Consider the following 17,087-nt stretch of genomic DNA (forward strand, 5'->3'; position numbering starts at 1 on the left):
TTCACGGTACATGGCAACAAAGTGAAAACCGTTCAGCATCATCTTCGTGGAGAGCGCTGTTATTTTTTTCCCACCCGTACTCAGGCAAAGTCCTGCCTCCTTCGCTGGGATTGGCTAGTCGTTCGTAATCCAATCCCAGGAACTACTAGAACTCCTCAACGTCGGAGCCAATCGCGTCGCGGGGGGCATCAGCCAATCCTAGCGCAGGGGCGGGGTTTGCCGGAATACGGGTGGAGGTTTTAAGAAATAACGGTCGTGGAGTGCCTACGTCACCGAGTGTGGCAGCTCCTACATGGCAGAGTGCAGGACGGAGCCGGAGCTAACCGCCCGTTAACCCCCATCCCCTCCCATATGGGCTCGGTTTAACAACAAACCCCTTAAAAACACAATGTCAGCATTCCGAACCTCTTCGTTTGGACCTAGCAGTCTCGACAAATAGTCTTCACTAAGGAGGCTTTATCGGTAAGTGCTTTTTTTATTTTTTTAATTAAAAATAACCCGCCTTCTCTTTCGCCTCAGCGTCCGGCGACTTTCCTAAAATTCCCAGTACAGCTGGAAAGGCTGAATTCGTTCAAAACGTGGTTATTTCGAAAGAATAGGTGAGCAGTCACGACGACGCGAACGCGGAACGCGATGGCTTTCCCTGTGGGACGTGTCTGAGCAGCTTTGACCCCTTCTTCCTTTCCTCTGTGCATATTTCACAACACAATTCCGTCGGCGTGTCTTTTTCCGACTCATGCTTAAAGGTTTAGCTTCCCCCCCCCCCTCAGAAAAGCCGTTTATCCTGCCACGCAAGGCTCGCGCGGCGCACGTCAAGGCAGCGGCTCGCGCTCGGCAGGTGGCTCGCCACCTCCTGAAAATGGACATGCCGACATCCACCATCATTCCGCGTTCATGCTCGGGCTGTATGTTCGTCTCCGCCGCTGCGTCCTCCTGCCTCTAGACTCCCACGAGAAGCGGGTGGTACCTGGACCTGCTCGGTTAAGTGGATGGAGGAGTGACATTCGCTCTGATAGCCTCAAGTCTGGCGTGGCGAGCTGCAGCTCTGCTTCCTCCACTTTCCCATCACTAGTTAAATAGGCCAGTTTTCATATCCCTCGCAGGAGGAGGAGGAGGAGAGTGTGCGAGATGCTGGCTCTGCTCCTCAGGCTGACCTTCATGTTCACTATGCCTACAGTTAATTTGCATCTCAAGAAGGTTGATCAGGTGTCAGGTGCTGAGCAGGCACTGAGGAAAAGAGAAGAAGTAGCCTTTCCTTGTCTTCCTACACTGGGATGCTGGCCATATGTTTGTGTGATCTCTGCTGCAGAGATGCTGGGTTGCTGGGCAAGACCTGGGAGAGGGGGTATTCAGGCTCTCAGGACCGGGCCGAGAAGTGTGGAGATATTGGGAGGTGGTCCCAGCACGCTCGGTTATGCTGGTGTGACTAAGACGGGTCTCCTTCTGAACTGTCTCTCGGGACGTTTGTGCAGGTTTGTTGTGCAGCTTGGCTGAGAATCTGATTGAGAGGTGCAGAGCAAGGGGTCACGTTCATTTACATGCTGTTGCCGTATTGCTGAGGTCATTTGAATGGGATCTATGTGGCAATTAATCCAATGCGCATAAAACTCTGCTTCTTCAAACTGTAGACATGCAAGAAGAAAGTTTATTTATTTATTTATTTATTTTTTGCAAGGACGCACAGATCAAAACTGCCTAGTATCCTTTATCTAAACCAGTTGTTCCCAACTCTGCTCCCGGTCCTGCCTTGCATACAAATGCAATGTAGAACAGGAAAAAGGACATGATGTGGAAGTTTCTCTATTTTGACTGTCTTTTTTATCACATACTAGGAACGTCACGTTCTTCTTGTTGGTCACTTTTACTGTAAGAAACAGAATATGATGGACGCGATGGACGTACCCATTTATATGCATTTTTTAACGAAGGCTTTCTAGCATATTAAAGTCTTTGAAAGGCTTTACGCAGCTTGTTTTTGCTCACTTTAGTCCGTTTTTAGTGTTTCCTTAAAGAATTAATAGTCGGTGGTGACATTTCTATTACATGCATTACCTTTGGTATCCATTAGCCTATTGGAATCAATAGGTATCTGATATGTAAGTTAAAAAAACCCAAATCTAGCCTAAAATAGCACAGACACTGGCTTTGTGTGATGTGATGTTAGCTTTGTATTTCGTTCTGTGAGGTTGCTCATCTTAAGAGAAGCGCTTGCGTTTTAAAGCCAGTATTCAAGGGAAAAATACTGGATCTGGATTAATATCCGTGTATTCCCAGGTTTAGATATTGGTACTGGAAAGGAAGAAGTGGTGCTGCGCCGTCTCTGCTATCCATTTCTGTCTCCTGATTTACTCAACCGGCTCTCAGTATATCAGGACTCTCCTTTGTTGCGTGACAACACGAACGGCACCATCTGCGAGGGCAGAGGCCTGCGCACACCTCTGTGCAGATGGATTCTGCCTGTGCATCTTTTCAGATAGTCCACCATGCCGAGTTTGTCAGGCCCGACTCTATACGAGACGCCAGACCGTGTGCTGTAGACGCCAGATTGGCTGCTTTGGCCCGCGGCAGAAGGAAAAGGGGACCCTGCAATTCTCCCCTTCCAATTAAAACATATCCAGTTGCATTCTTGCGGAGCCCTGACCGTGGACGGCAGATGGCACAGCTGGGACTCGAAACCGAATCCCAGTGCTGGGGTGCATGTCTGTACTGCCCAAAGTTTACTGGATGCAACTCCTCAGATTGATCACGTTAGTCCTAGAAATATGAGATACATGCTGATGCATCCTGGGGAGGGTCGTTGGATTATCATCACTGAGCTTCCATGTTTCCAGGCTTTGATACGGACGGCGATGGAGATGTGGCCTTCAAAGTAGTAGATCCAGTAGCCAAAAGTGAAACTGCACCCCAAGAAAATATTTCATAACAGAAAGCTGAACTGCAGTTCTGTTATAACCAAATGATTTTCCATATCTGCTGCGCGCACCACACAGTTGTGGGTTCTTCTCAATTGCATTTTAATGAGGATTATCATGATGCAGATGAATATGGCCTATTACTTTTTAACAGCACATAAATACTGTAAAGATGAGCTCGTTTTCTGCTGTTCTTCAATAAACAACCCTCTGTATGGGTGTTGAGTCAGTCAGTGGTTGTTCTTATGGGATTAGAGCTGCGCCCTGAAATTCAGTACTTTTTTGGACACCTTTTCAGTTTAAAAAACAGAAGACCAGTGCACCTATTTCCAGTTGTTTTCAGTGGGAGTGACTCTGGGTGGATCGTTTGGATGCCAGAGCTGAAAAAAGTTCAATGAACGTTTTTACTATGCCGACCAATCAATGCAAGGGTAGGACCTTCAGTGACCTTTGTAAAGGTGGAGGAATTAGTGACTGCAGCGTTTCACCAATTGAAATCATGAAGTAAACATAAAGCACCTTTGTTACTTTGCCTTCTGCCAGCAGCACCACATTTGCTAGTTAGTCGTAGTTAATGTTTCTGCCTGTATGTATGGAAATGTGTAAAGCACAGCTGACGGTCAGAACACTTGTTGGTTAGCAGCCAAATTCAGCATTAAAAATAAAAATAAAAAAAGCAATGTGGACCCCCAAGTTAAAAAAGACCGAGCAGTGCGCTTTGCTTTTTACCGCCTTCAGAAACTTTGGAGGCGTGAACGTAGTTGCTTCTGCACACCATCAAGATACACTTATAGAGACCTCCCCTACATCCCACCGCAGGTACGTTTTCATGCATATTCACAGACGTATAAATCAGCCTTTCAATACAAATAGCTTTTTTTCAAAACAGCCCCATTGCAGTCTTTTTACTTAATATTTTTGAATTGAGAAGAAAATATGGAAAAAATGTTGTTCAGGACTGGATATCAAAGTCAGCACTGATACTGGTACCAATATGGAAGGTTTTGATCGATGCCCAGCCTTAAGCAGCCTGCATGCTTTTCAGAACTGATGGTTGGTTTGGCATGTTGAGCTGTCATATACTGTCTGATCATCCCTCAAAACCTTTTTTACTGTGATGAATATATTTTACTGTGATGAATATATTTTACTGTGATGAATATATCGCTGCTGTCGCAAGAAAATGTGTCTCCGTTTTCGACATTTTTCAGTGTTTGACACAGTTCGGAAATGCCTGTTGACCTTTACAGTGTTTGTGAATTTCATGATGGATGGACTAAAAGAAACGACCTAAAATGACTTGTAAAAATGTCTTTTCATTTATTTATTTTAAAAAAATGAATACATGAATGGGATGATTTAGGAGCGACGCTTCTAATCCTTTGTAGGAAATGCGTTTAAGCAGCCGGACAACTTGTAATGGATCAAAATGCTTCATTTATTTCGTCCCATTCACTGTGCAGTTGTGCTGTGCATAGCTAAGCAGTTCCACTTGTGGTGATTTTATCCTGTAAGCTTTTGGGCCCTTTCTTTCCTCTTTCATCTTTCACTCAGTGCGCTCAGTAGGACAGATTACAAATATGTGTGTGTGTGTGTGTGTGTGTGTGTATGTATGTATATGTATATATATATATATATATATATATATATATATATATATATATATATATATATATATACATACACACACACACACACACACACACACACACACACACACACACACACACACACACACACAATGTATGTGTGTGTGTGTGTGTGTGTTTGTGGTCAGAGCCAAGTTTTTCCCCATTGGATAACTCCATTGGAAATGAGAATAGACTAAGAGAGAGGCTTCTGTGTTGAGCTGGCACACACTGTCAGATGACTCTCATAAGGTACAGATTTTTTTTTGTTGTTGTTCCTTGGTTCTTCTCTTCTCTTCTCTTCTCTTCTCTTCTCTTCTCTTCTCTTCTCTTCTCTTCTCTTCTCTTCTCTTCTCTTTTCTTCTCTTCTCTTCAGTCCTGAACTCAGCAGAGAGCTGTCCTGAACGACAGCAAATTCTTAGTAAATCCAGCGTCGGGGTGGGTGGGGGACTTAATGACTTCTAAAGAGGATTTGGGATTTCAGTTTTGCAAATGCCAGCACAGCGGGTGAGTGGCATTTATGAAGTTTATGCGTTTTACACTGATTTGTATTGTCCGGGTGTGTATTCAGGGAATATTACATGTAGGCGGTAGATATGTGTGTGGTGGGTGTGTAGAGGTCTTTTCCGTGGCTCTCAAAGGCCAAGATAAAATCAAATGTAGGGCAGCAGGTCATATAGGTCGTGTGTGTGTGTGTGTGTGTGTGAAAAGTAATGTTTTGCTTTTTGAATATCCACATTTTTCAATAAATGGTTTGAATATCCCAAGAGATGTTTTTGTCTTGTTTTGGAAAACTACAGAAATATGTTAGGGATGAACTGCTGTGGGAATTGTAGGATGATGTTGATGTCCGATTATCTGTATATCTGCTCGTGTTGATATGTGCTGTTGCTGATTGATGAAGGTTCATGAACAGTAGAAATTAAGACTAAATCTGCTTAAATTAGAACTACCCAGATACACAACACTCCATTTCTGCTGGGTTACAAATACAACAACCTAAATATTCTGCAGTACATTAAATCCTTATTGAAATATCGATTTGAAATACTACTCAAATCCAGCCATCTGTCTGATGGTGAAACCAGTCCGACATCATCATGGATCTGTGAAATATGTAAGCTTTGACATTCATTTATTGCACACAGCTAATGTAAGAGGTGGTCTGTATCTGACTGCTTGGTTAATTTATTGGTTTGTTGGTTTTGTTGATTCAACCCACTTGCAGTTAATCTACAATATCGTGGAGTAGAAGTGAACAGTGCATTCATGATATATGATAAGTATTGTGACATTTAGATTTAGATCTAAATATGCCTACCTTGTAATGAAACGTAGCTGGTCAGAGTTCTTACAGTACAATATCCAAGATATGCTCAGAGGAGCGTATTGTGCCGTATTGTAATCATGATTACTGTAAAATATCCTCATTTAGTCCGTTGGCCAACTTTGTTTGCACACGGAGGAATTGGACCTCCACATTTAACCCATTCATGTAGTGAAACACTCTCATACATGCACACTAGTAAATACACACACAAGGGGGCAGTGAGCACACGTGCCAGGAGGGGTGGGCAGCCCTATGGGCACTTCAGTCATAGCCTGATGGCTCAGGGGATTGAACCGCCGGCCTTCCGGGCACAATTAGACTTGATTAATTTCACTTTTGATATAATTGACTACATATACCATATTCAGTTACCAAATTAACTGATAAAGCTTTTTCGTGATAAAAACGCACAGATTTCAAACAATACTACATCAGTGTTCACAAGTAGAAGAGATATTTTATTATTGTTTGAGCTTGAAGGAATGCTCTTGTTATTGTGTAAAGGAACAGTCACCCTTTACGTTTCCACCATATGTTTGTCTGCTGTTGACACAGCTGTAAATGCTCCTAAACACACTGTAGAGCACCCATTAAAGAGTTAAGAGTGGGCTTTACATGTACAATAAATATTAACACCACATTATGAGTACCACCACCTTTATTAGAGAAGGACATGTTTTCTATTATATGTCAGCTGTTTCTCTTTTAAAAGAACGTAAAGATTCCTTTAATTTAAATAGTTTAATAGTTTATAATTAAATAGTTTGATCGAAATAGTGTACAAAGCAACACTAATAACCCCCCTGACTTTTAAGGGTTAAGCAAACAAAAGATTATGTGTGCTGAAATGACCTCGCCCGTGCTTTCTCTCCATTTCGTATAGTATGAGTTTAGAGATGGAAAGTAGCTCAGGAATATCCGTTTTAAGTGGGTGGGTCAGAGAGCCCATGCTGATCAGGCTGTTTTTGCCTTCTGTTGTGCTGGGGGGATATGGAGGGGAACAGGTTGTCTTGGCATGGTTTTGCATGCTGGGCTGTTGGAACACACTTTCAACACATTTCTCCTTCGCCTCCTAGCTCTCTGGAGCACGGAGCTAATGCCGTGGAGAGCGGAGACCTGCAGAGCTGTCACTACGGTCACACACACACAGATATGGCCATTTCAGCTTTGATAAGTTGGAAATGGCTTCCGCGCCAGAGATTCTGTAGTTGAAGCGGTTGACAGGTCATTACGGATTTTGAGATGAAGCTCTTATTGTGAAGCTGGTGAATAATAATGTCTTAGCAGGTAATTCATGGTGTGTGTGGGTGTGTGTGTGTGTGCGTGTGTGTGCGTGTGTTTGTAGGGGAGATGCCTGCTCCTGAACAGCGGCCTGCAGCAGAGGAGGAGGAGGTGCTGAGCTGCAAGGAAGGATCCAGCACCAGCAAGATGGAGACGGAAACGACCACCACTAACATCCTGGCATCCGTCAAAGAGCAGGTAAACACGTACAGATGCACAAATACATACACATTTGAAATGTTCTGTTGGAAGTGAAAAATCATATGACCAACTGCAGTCATTTCAGTGCTTCATGAGGTTTGAGATTGCTTTCAGCCCTAATATACAGTCCCCTATCTGCAAAAGCTTTCTTTATCTCGTTCAGATCTGCCGGCTGAGGAGTTATGGCGCATTATACTGTATAGCATATATGCTTTTGGCTTTATTAGATCAAAAATAGACACGGCTTCAGCCTTAAAGGATTAATCTCGCCAGTGCATGCAGGTGTGCTTGTACAAAAATGTACTGTAGTTCTGTACATATACAGAACTGTAACCATCTTAAGCCCCTAAGCACATTGCTTAAAACCCTCTTATCTTGGCAGTAATTGTGTTTTTGCCATATATCATTTGAACAGGTACACATAAATACAGAAACGGTAAAAAGAATTTCTTATTTTCAGAATAGTTGTTGATTTTTTTTGGTTGTACAGCACATTTTTGGTTCTTGATTGATGATATACCCAGTCATCACATGGATCTGATAAACTCCATCACCAGCACATTTGATTTAACATAAAGAAGTAATAAATAATATATAATAATAAATAATAATACATAATAAATGTTGTTAACTACAAATATAAAAATTGCTGCTTGTAATATGTGTTTTTTTTCCAGCAGATATTGTTTTTCTGAGCAAGTGAATGCTTACTGCCCAGATAAAAAGCTGCATAGCTTGTCTAAGTTTGTGATGTTTTGTTCTGGATAGATCGTCTAGTCTGGGGCCACTGATGACTGAAAATCATTGGAATCTGTTATTATGTGTGGGGGTCTGTCATTTTCACCATGTTAGATGTCAAGAATGTTAAAAATCCTATAGTTTGGGCCAGTCAAGCTCTAAGCTCTATATAGTATATTTCTAAAAATATAAAATAAGACTGTTCTAAAAATTGTCCAGCCCTAGTTTACTCTCCATACTGAGGTTATGGCCAGAGTTAGGTATAGTTATAACAGTGTTTAGCCACACTTAATGTCTACATCAGTGGAAAACCTTCATGAAAACCTAATGTAAATGTGTGTGTGTGTGTGTGTGTGTGTGTGTGTGTGTGTGTGTGTGTGTGTGTGTGTTTGCGGTTGTGGTTCTAGTCTCGGCTCTAACCGAAGCCAGTACACAAAACAGGCTTTGTCAGCATGGACAGTGTAGAGTGTTGAATGCTGGAGACTTGTTGTGACTGGCAGCTCACAGCACAAAACAAAACACAACCACACCAACCTGACTTCACCCTCTATGGAGAAAATGCCAACGCATCTCTTTTTTTGAATGCCTACAATATCTGACTGCCTACAAACACTGATTTGCAATGATTTGCCATTCCCTTTGGTTACTGACTGCTCTGTTTGAGGCTAGTCAGAACTGTGGAAGTGTGTCTAGGAAAGCGCTTCACTGTGGTAGACATTCAAAGCAAACATGAATAAATGATTTTGGATTGGTTACCCGCCTTAGCACTTCTCAAAGCCAGTCGCCCTGTCTGTGCGTGTGTATTTGTGTTTGTGTGCGTGTGTGAGTCCTTTTGAAACAGCTGCATCAATGAGCCGTTTTCAGGGAGTGAGTGAAAGACAGGCCCACACAGCGCAGTTGTCACACATTGAAACACACAAACAGACTGAAAGGGTTGTGCTAAAGGAGGAGAGGAGTGGGGAGAATAGCCGGAGAGCCCAGTTATGCAGCCACGGAGGCAGTCTGCGCTGAAGGAAGATCATTTTTTACGATTTTTTTCAGCTGGACTGAGTGTGAAACTTTGTTACGCTGTTTCATGTCTGACAAGTTGCTTGCAGCTGTGTTCCCTATGGGAAGCTTTATTTATCCTGCGTCACTCTTCGGCATAGGAGCTCCAGTTTGAACGGCTGACCAGAGAGCTTGAGGCAGAGAGACAGATCGTGGCAAATCAGCTGGAGCGATGCAGGTTGGGGGCGGAGTCTCCAGGTGCTGCCAGTGACAGGTATGCAGTAAATCTTCCTTTTACTTCACGAGCTGCAAGCCAATTCCTGTGGTATCATGGCATGAAGACTGACACTGAATGGTGGAGGTTCAGACCTTATTTAAGTATTTTGGGCCTTGTCAAAGTTGTGGGTACAGATCAGATTTCATACCGCTGCTTGCAGAGCTCTTTGCAGTTCTCGTGGAGCAGATGTTGATGGTAGAGTGATGCATGCTGTTATTTTTGCGAATCCCATCTGTGCAGAAAATGACATTTTTCTCACTCTCTCTTCAGTGCATTGCAGTGTCTCTTGACCAAATTGTTTGATCTTGTAAGTTACATCATTTTGAATACAGGTAATCTGAAACCTTCTGAGCTGATTTTAACATGGCAGTAAAGTGATAAGCTGCTTTCACTCTAGATTTGGTTGAAGTCCAGTAGATTGGCCTCTTTTTCCTTTCAGAAATTTTCTCCATCCAGGACTGCAACAGTGTTTTAAAGCAGTTTGAAAGGGAACAGCCATAGTGTGAAACTCAAAGATATTTGAGTTAATCATTTGGACAATTATATAAAACTAATAAATGTAATGAATTCTTTTTATTCAAAAGCAAAGGAACAAAGCTTGCGTCTTAGCCATCACATGCAATTTCAGTGCTGAATTATTGAAATATGCAGGTAAAATAAGGGGAAAAGTACACAGAGAGACAGAAAACCCTATAATTTATAAATATTTTGGTAGCATATGCCTGAACATAACTCTCCCAGGGTTGCATATAAATCCCTTTTGCCTTAGAAAGTCATCCATCGTAAGTCTTAAATTGAACGTAAGTCTTTCCACATGATGAATTTCGTTTACTATTCTCAGACACAGGTGTTGTCATTTCTGAGTTATTGTACTAGTGGCTGCCAAAAATATTTTCAATGAATATCCGTCTTTACAATGAACACTAGCTGGTTTCCATGCCCCACAGACTGTGGCAAGAGTCTCGTATCTCTATTTCCAATATTTCTTTAATGGTCAGTACTGTTTGATTAGATGGACATCTTGCGTACATTTATTCCTGTCTTGTCTTTCGCTCAGACTCTACACTTCTGATTTGCTAAAAGCTTTTACATAATACGCTTTTAATCAGGAACTATTTTTCTCATTAAATTTAGAGAGCCAGTGAATTGAGGTGTTCTGGATTGGTAAAGTGGCTGATTATATGAAAGCGTACTCAGAGTTTGCTCAGCTGCGTGCTGCGCTTCGCTGTGTGTACTGGCTGGCAGGCTTCACCTCAGCTAGGCAGTCTGCAGAGCAGGCAGTTTTACCCTAGGATGACTTTGACTCCCTGGTCCTTTTCTGTTCAATTAGTAATCGTTTTGTAAATATCTCAACAGTAGTGATCATTTGCTAGTGGCTAGTGTGCCTTGTTTGGGAAGGCAGTATGACAGTGTTATCATTATCAATATTATAAAGGACTTTACACCATAACTATTATATTGAAGAGCTTTATAATACTGAACAACTGCATGTTATATAAAAAAGACCAATTATAGAGAACCTGTTAACAACAACAACCACCAGTGTCACTGCTGTAACTGCTTAAATCGCATAATAAGTAAGTAGGTTATTTTTTTTTTGCAGACATTGGATTACAAATGGGAAACAATCATTGTAAATATAGTTTTTTATAGCCTTTTGACATGTGAAGCTACTGTGTTGCTGGTGTGTTTTGTCCTTAAAAAAAAATAAACATCATGGTATATTTTGGGGCAGTCGTGGGCTGGAGGTTAGGGATCTGGCCCTGTGACCAGAAGGTCGCCGGTTCGATCCCCAGTGCTGACAGTCCATGACTGAGGTGTCCTTGAGCAAGACACCTAACCCCCAACTGCTCCCCGGGCGCTGTGGATAGGGCTGCCCACCGCTCCGGGCAAGTGTGCTCACTGCCCCCTAGTGTGTGTGCTCACTAGTGTGTATGTGGTGTTTCACTTCACGGATGGGTGAAATGCGGAGGTGAAATTTCCCCGTTTGTGGGATCAAAAAAGTATCACTATTTCACTATTTCTACTGTGTATTGTTAACAGAGGTGTGTAGTCGGTGCTACAAACTGTCCTTGTATGAGTCAACACAGTAGAGAGGATACTTTGTGCTCTTACTTGAGCACATTTATAAGGAAAAAGTGCGTTCTTACTTGTCTGCATTTTTCTTTTTACATTTTTAAGTATTTCAATTCAGCGCTCATTCATCCACAGACTCTTCTTCCTGATTGGTGCCTTTGTTGGTCATTAGACCCCAACACTTCTGTCAAAACAAAATGAGATCTCCTTTTATTTGGCTGTGTTTCGCCAATCAAATGCAGCCTGTCACAATACATAGAGTGAACTAGCCGTAGGGGTGCACTTAAGCGTGGATTGTGTCGTATAACAGGTCAACAACAGTGGCTGAAAGCCTGAAGCAGCGGGCGATTCTGTGGAGGGAGGTGGTCTCATTTTCTAATGTTTTAGACACGTTATTTTCATATTGTACAGAAACCAGCAGTCATATCAGTGTTTTCATGAGTGTAGCTTGTTGAACGTGAAGGGCAAGGGAGAAAAAATTAAATTCTACCCCATTTCAGTCGTGTGGTCTGTTTTATCTGCAGGAAAACATTAGCTTGTCTCATTCTGGTGTTCATGTGAATGTGTTAGTTGGTATGTTGGGTTGTCCGTTGTTGCTCAGTGGTCAGTCATATTAAGATATTCATTTCACTTAAAACTTTCCTACTTACACATGTAATTGTTTGGATGATCACTTTAACTCGAGTAAGTATTATTTTGAAGTAGCATTTAGTGGCGTCAAAGTTAATGTGTTAATAACACATTAATACAATAAATTATTAACACCACAAAATTTCTTGAGCACATTTTTCTTGTTTGACCCTTCAAACAATCATCCGATGACTATGGATGTCGGTGATGCGAGTTGGAAGCTATGTACACCGTATTTTCAAGTTCTTTGGTGATTTTATGTTCAAGTTGAAATATTGAACATTCAAATGTATATACTGTAGTAAATGCATTCTGATGAAGCTTATTTTATGCACTCATGCAGCTATAACAAAATCCACTGCTTTTAAAATAAGGAAAATCTTTCTTTAACAGTAAATTAAGTGCAATTAATCATGATTATCTACACAAACTAATGTGGTCAGTCACTATTCATTATTTTCATTACTTGACTGCTCTTGTGGCCACTCTACCCACTTCTGATCATTAAAATATCGTGAAAGTTTTGTTGATTTTGATGATTTTTGCGATTTTACCCACTCTTGGTGCCCTTTTCTTGTCGTTTGTGTGTGTGTGTGTGGATGCGTTTGGATGGTCAGCTGGCCAGTTAGGCCTCTCAGTCAGAAACAGTGTTTTTTCAGGTGTTCGAGTCTCAGCGTGCTTGACCATTTGGATTTGGAGACTCTTATTGGCTGTCTTACCATTTGTGTGCCTTTTGACCTTTGATCTTTGTTGGGTTGACCCCCTCATGGCCTGGTCTCTTCTGCATTCTGCTCTGTGGCTGGCAGAGTCAGCACCCCAGTGGCACACGCTGCTGTTCAGTAGCAGGTACTAATGGACGCTTGTCTCCAGTCTTCGGACAGTGACGTCTGCGCTGTGTTGTTTATTCAGACTGATCCCTTGGGCCACACACACGCTCACACTTGCAACACGGACACGCCAGCTCTCTTCACTCCGCTCTGACACATAACTAAACCCTTGTTTCCTATTGACACTGTTGGTCATTTAGTATTTCCAGGGCAGGCCTTGTGATAAACCTCAGAGAGATGAATTGTCTACAGTTTGTGGACTGTAAGCATGTTAGCACAAGATTGATATGTGGGTTATTTACCCCAGAGATGGTGCTGGCTGACCTGACATGTTAGCAAAAGATTGATATGTGGTTTATTTACCTCAGAGACAGTCAGAGGAGATACTGGCTGATCTAGCATGGGGACTGGCTGGGAGCTGCAAGCATACACTGTCATTTGATTTGATTGATGAGCACTTGGTGGAGCTTTTCATTCTCTCTCTTGCTCTTTTGTCTTCCTTCGTTTTCTTCAGTTCCTCTGAGAAGTCTCTGCTGTGGAGATCAGCAGGTAAGATTCCTACTGCTGACTTTATTCTGTGTGTGTGTGTTCGTTCCATTTCCAAACCTACACGCCACTTGGGATACACCACTATAGGATTCCTGGAAGCAATTGTTTGATCAAAAGTCTAAATTTTCCACTTACCTCTGATGTAGCTGATCACCCAAGACATATTTGACCCAAGACTCAAAATTTTGCTTATTTAGTTAGGATAATGTTACTAACAAACACTAGAACTCAATAGTCACTCAAATCTTTTCCATAAATACATCCCCAAACATCCCCCTCTCAATCTGCACACAGCTGAATCCAGGTCTTCATTGCTCGCTGCACTCAGAGACAGGGTCAGGTTTTGTTCATTCATAGATCAGAGCATGTCATATTGTGTCCTAAACCATGCTTGTGTGACCATAACGAAGGCCAGGATGTGGTTGTAAGCAGGTTGAAAGGTTCTGGGCATCTATGTACATAAAAGGTTTGGGTGACTATTGACTTCTAGTGTTTGTTAGTAGTAATGAGAACTCCAGCACAAAACTAAAGCAACATTTGGATACCAAGCATGTCCTGGATAATCAACTACTTCTGGGGTAAGTGGGAAATAGTACAATGTTATATTGAGTCACACTTCAATCCATAAGTGAAGTGCAATGAGTGTAAGCATGCAACTCTAGAAGTACATCATTGATTAAATCTGTGTAGCCAACAAAATAAAACATGACAGTTATTATGAGTGCTTATATATTTACTCCTATCTAGAGCAACTTACAACAGTAGGTGAGCATAACACTGGGAGACCTATTTAAAGACTCTTATTGTGCATTCCTGGATAGGAAATCAAACCTCTGATTTGACATACCTTGGGCTGTGGTAGGATCTGCTATGCTGTTAATTGTTTTGAAAAGATCAGAAATTTCCATTAACTATATGTGCATAAGTGTACGCAAACAAATAGGGACACCAATTTAAAATCTGCAGTTGTCATTGGTAATTTTAATATTGAAACAACAATAATAATTTCCCTAATTAGGTGTGAATAATATATCAGCTGATGATATGCTGTATATTTCTACGGTAAGCAGCTTTTCTTTTGAACCTTGTTTAAGTAAATCGATGCGGTGAGTAGAGGCAGTATGATACCACTTTTTCTTGACTGATAACGTTATTTTGAACCTTTGAGTATCGGCCAGTACAGATACAGATCTGTAGATCTTTAAAAACTACCAAGCTATAAGAGATAGAAGAGCTATTTTTAATTGAAGCACTTCTCTTAAGATGAGTATTTACTCCTGAGTGATCTCCTATCATCAGGAGATGACAAGTTTGATCAAAGGTGATTCCACAGACATCCGTGGCCAGGAGTCCAAAATCAAATCAAATAAAATTTATTTGTATAGCGCTTTTTACAACGGATGTTGTCACAAAGCAGCTTTACAGAATTTCAGAAAAGACAAAGTTTCAACAGGACTGTAAGAATGTACAGAATGTACAGAAACCCCCCATGTGGGCAAGCCGGGGGCAACAGTGGCAAGGAAAAACTCCCTCAGAACTGAGGAAGAAACCTTGGGAGGAACCAGACTCACCAGGGGGGACCCATCCTCCTCTGGTCAAACTACCTACAGAGTTATTATACTACTAATATTAATTGCAGTAATATTGGATAATATCCAAGAGTGCACAGTTGGCCACAGTTGGATGACCTGCCGTCTCCCCCATTGCTCAGCGTGATATTAGCCTGTGCAGGTGTCTGTCAGCTGGCGTAACACTGTTAGCTGCCGGTTGGCGCTTTCTTTCGAGTGCATTGAGCTGCCCAATGATGTTGCGTTGGCAGAAGTTCAAAAACACATGGTGGCTGGCTTCACAGGTCTCAGAGGAAGCCTGGTGGTATCATGTGATTGCGGGGAGTCCTGACTAGGTGGTGGCATTGGACATGTATAAATTGTGGGGGGAGTAGGCAATCATGCTCAAACTACTCAGACACTTTACTATCCCACAAGAAGAAATACACAGAAACAAAATAGCAAACATAGCAATTTCAGAATAGGCTTGTTAATAGACTGAGGTGTTTGTTTGCTCGCCCTCCTCAGCAGTCGGATGGTAGACGTTACCATGACAGCTAGTATCACGTGACGTCCAGTCAAAGCGAGATGGGTTTTCGGTTAGCAGGTGTTTGTAATTGCTTTAAGATTATGGCAAAAAAATGTACTTGAAGAAGTGGCGAGGGGAAGACGTCGTGTTCTGAGACACATAAGATTGACGTCCATCCCACCAACATCTTTTAAAGATCACAGCGTGAACTTCGTCTCCTCTGCAGGCCAGTTTCTGCTCTCGCTATGTTGAATTATTAGTCGGATTATTAATGGATTATTAGGCTGGATGTAAACATGGCTATAGAGTCTAGAGTATTACACAGTGATAAGAAGTCAAAGCTCACAATGCACCTTTAAATGAAAAATGCTGCTCTTCATCTCAAGGGCAACCCGGAAGGTTACATTTACGGCATTTGGCTGACGCTCTTATCCAGAGCGACTTACAGTTTGATCATTTTACACAGGGAGGCGAAGGTGGTGTTAGGAGTCTTGCCCACGGTCTCTTATTGGTATAGTGTAGGGTGTTTACCCTGGCGGGGCACTGAACCCCAGTCTACAGCGTAGAAGGCAGAGGTGTTAACCACTACACTAATCAACCAGGTCATTTTCCTGTGTCACACATGCCATGTGATTCACAGCAAACCAGTAATGTTCTACTTAGAAGCAAAACACAGAAAAATATTTGGTGCCTGAGAATTGTGTTAGCTCACTGAGTGTATGTCATGTAGCTTGGCAAACAGTAGCCTCAAAATCCGTCCCTTCTTTTCCCAGACTCCTCAGCGGCAGGTTTGTCCAAACCCCACGTCTCAGACGAGTGCCCTTCCCCCACGTTTGGGGTCAGAGTTCAAGGCTCACCCTACTCACCTGAACTGGAACAAATCTCCCTGCATGAAAGTGAGGGTTCGTTAGTACACTCCTCAGAACATCCCATAATGCTGTGTCCCTGCTGTATCTCCTTTCTCTGAACGCTTTTGTGTATTTTCACCTATTTGTAGAAATACACTGTACGTTTCCCACATAGTCTGCCACATTGAATGATGTTGCCAGTGTAAAGTGCAGCTGTTGTTTGTTTTATGTGTGTTTATTAACAATCTCAGACTTTGATTAATGGGATGGCTTCTTCACTCCTTTCTTTTTTTCTTGTCCTTCTCTTCTGTCTCTCTCTTCCAATATCTCTTCCACTCAGGGTCAGCGGCTAACTCTCGCAGCTCAACTCAGATGAACTCATATTCTGATAGCGGCTACCAGGAAGTGAGTGGCTATTATAGCAACATGGTGACCCCGAGGAGGTCAGAGGGAAGATCGCAGTCAACTAGTTCTGCCCCAAGTGGCAGTCCAAGCCTGGCCATGGGATGCAGAGCTGAAGGACAAGCATCAGCACCGGTATGACTCTGTTTAGGAACTCACTAACATGCAACTGCAGATTTATAACTCACATAACTGCTCTGCTGGTTATATAGCTGATACTTACACTCATGTATTTTACCTCACATACACCTTGCAGTACTTATTAAATACCATTTCTTTCTAATTAATATCATTATCTTATTTTCAGTACCATCGACCTAACCAG

At 42.1% G+C, this 17,087-nt stretch overlaps 1 protein-coding gene across 4 annotated transcripts in view; it reads left to right on the plus strand.

Annotated features, from left to right (window-relative positions):
• Nucleotides 1–266: 266 nt before the first annotated feature.
• Nucleotides 267–17,087, plus strand: part of pkp4 (plakophilin 4) — a 33,665-nt gene continuing 16,844 nt past the window's right edge. The window contains exons 1-6 of one of the 4 annotated variants that reach the window (XM_017722229.2): nt 267–462; nt 7,216–7,349; nt 9,239–9,351; nt 13,402–13,436; nt 16,286–16,414; nt 16,701–16,897. In XM_017722229.2, the coding sequence (XP_017577718.1) occupies nt 7,221–7,349; nt 9,239–9,351; nt 13,402–13,436; nt 16,286–16,414; nt 16,701–16,897 (603 nt within the window). In that variant the 5' untranslated portion in view covers nt 267–462; nt 7,216–7,220. Of the gene's footprint in view, nt 463–1,163; nt 1,473–7,215; nt 7,350–9,238; nt 9,352–13,401; nt 13,437–16,285; nt 16,415–16,700; nt 16,898–17,087 lie in introns of those variants that run through there. The other 3 variants (XM_017722231.2, XM_017722230.2, XM_037536520.1) reach the window with 3 other exon arrangements.

The sequence above is a fragment of the Pygocentrus nattereri genome, chromosome 30 (assembly GCF_015220715.1).
Source record: "Pygocentrus nattereri isolate fPygNat1 chromosome 30, fPygNat1.pri, whole genome shotgun sequence".
In the NCBI taxonomy this organism is placed as follows: Eukaryota; Metazoa; Chordata; class Actinopteri; order Characiformes; family Serrasalmidae; genus Pygocentrus; species Pygocentrus nattereri.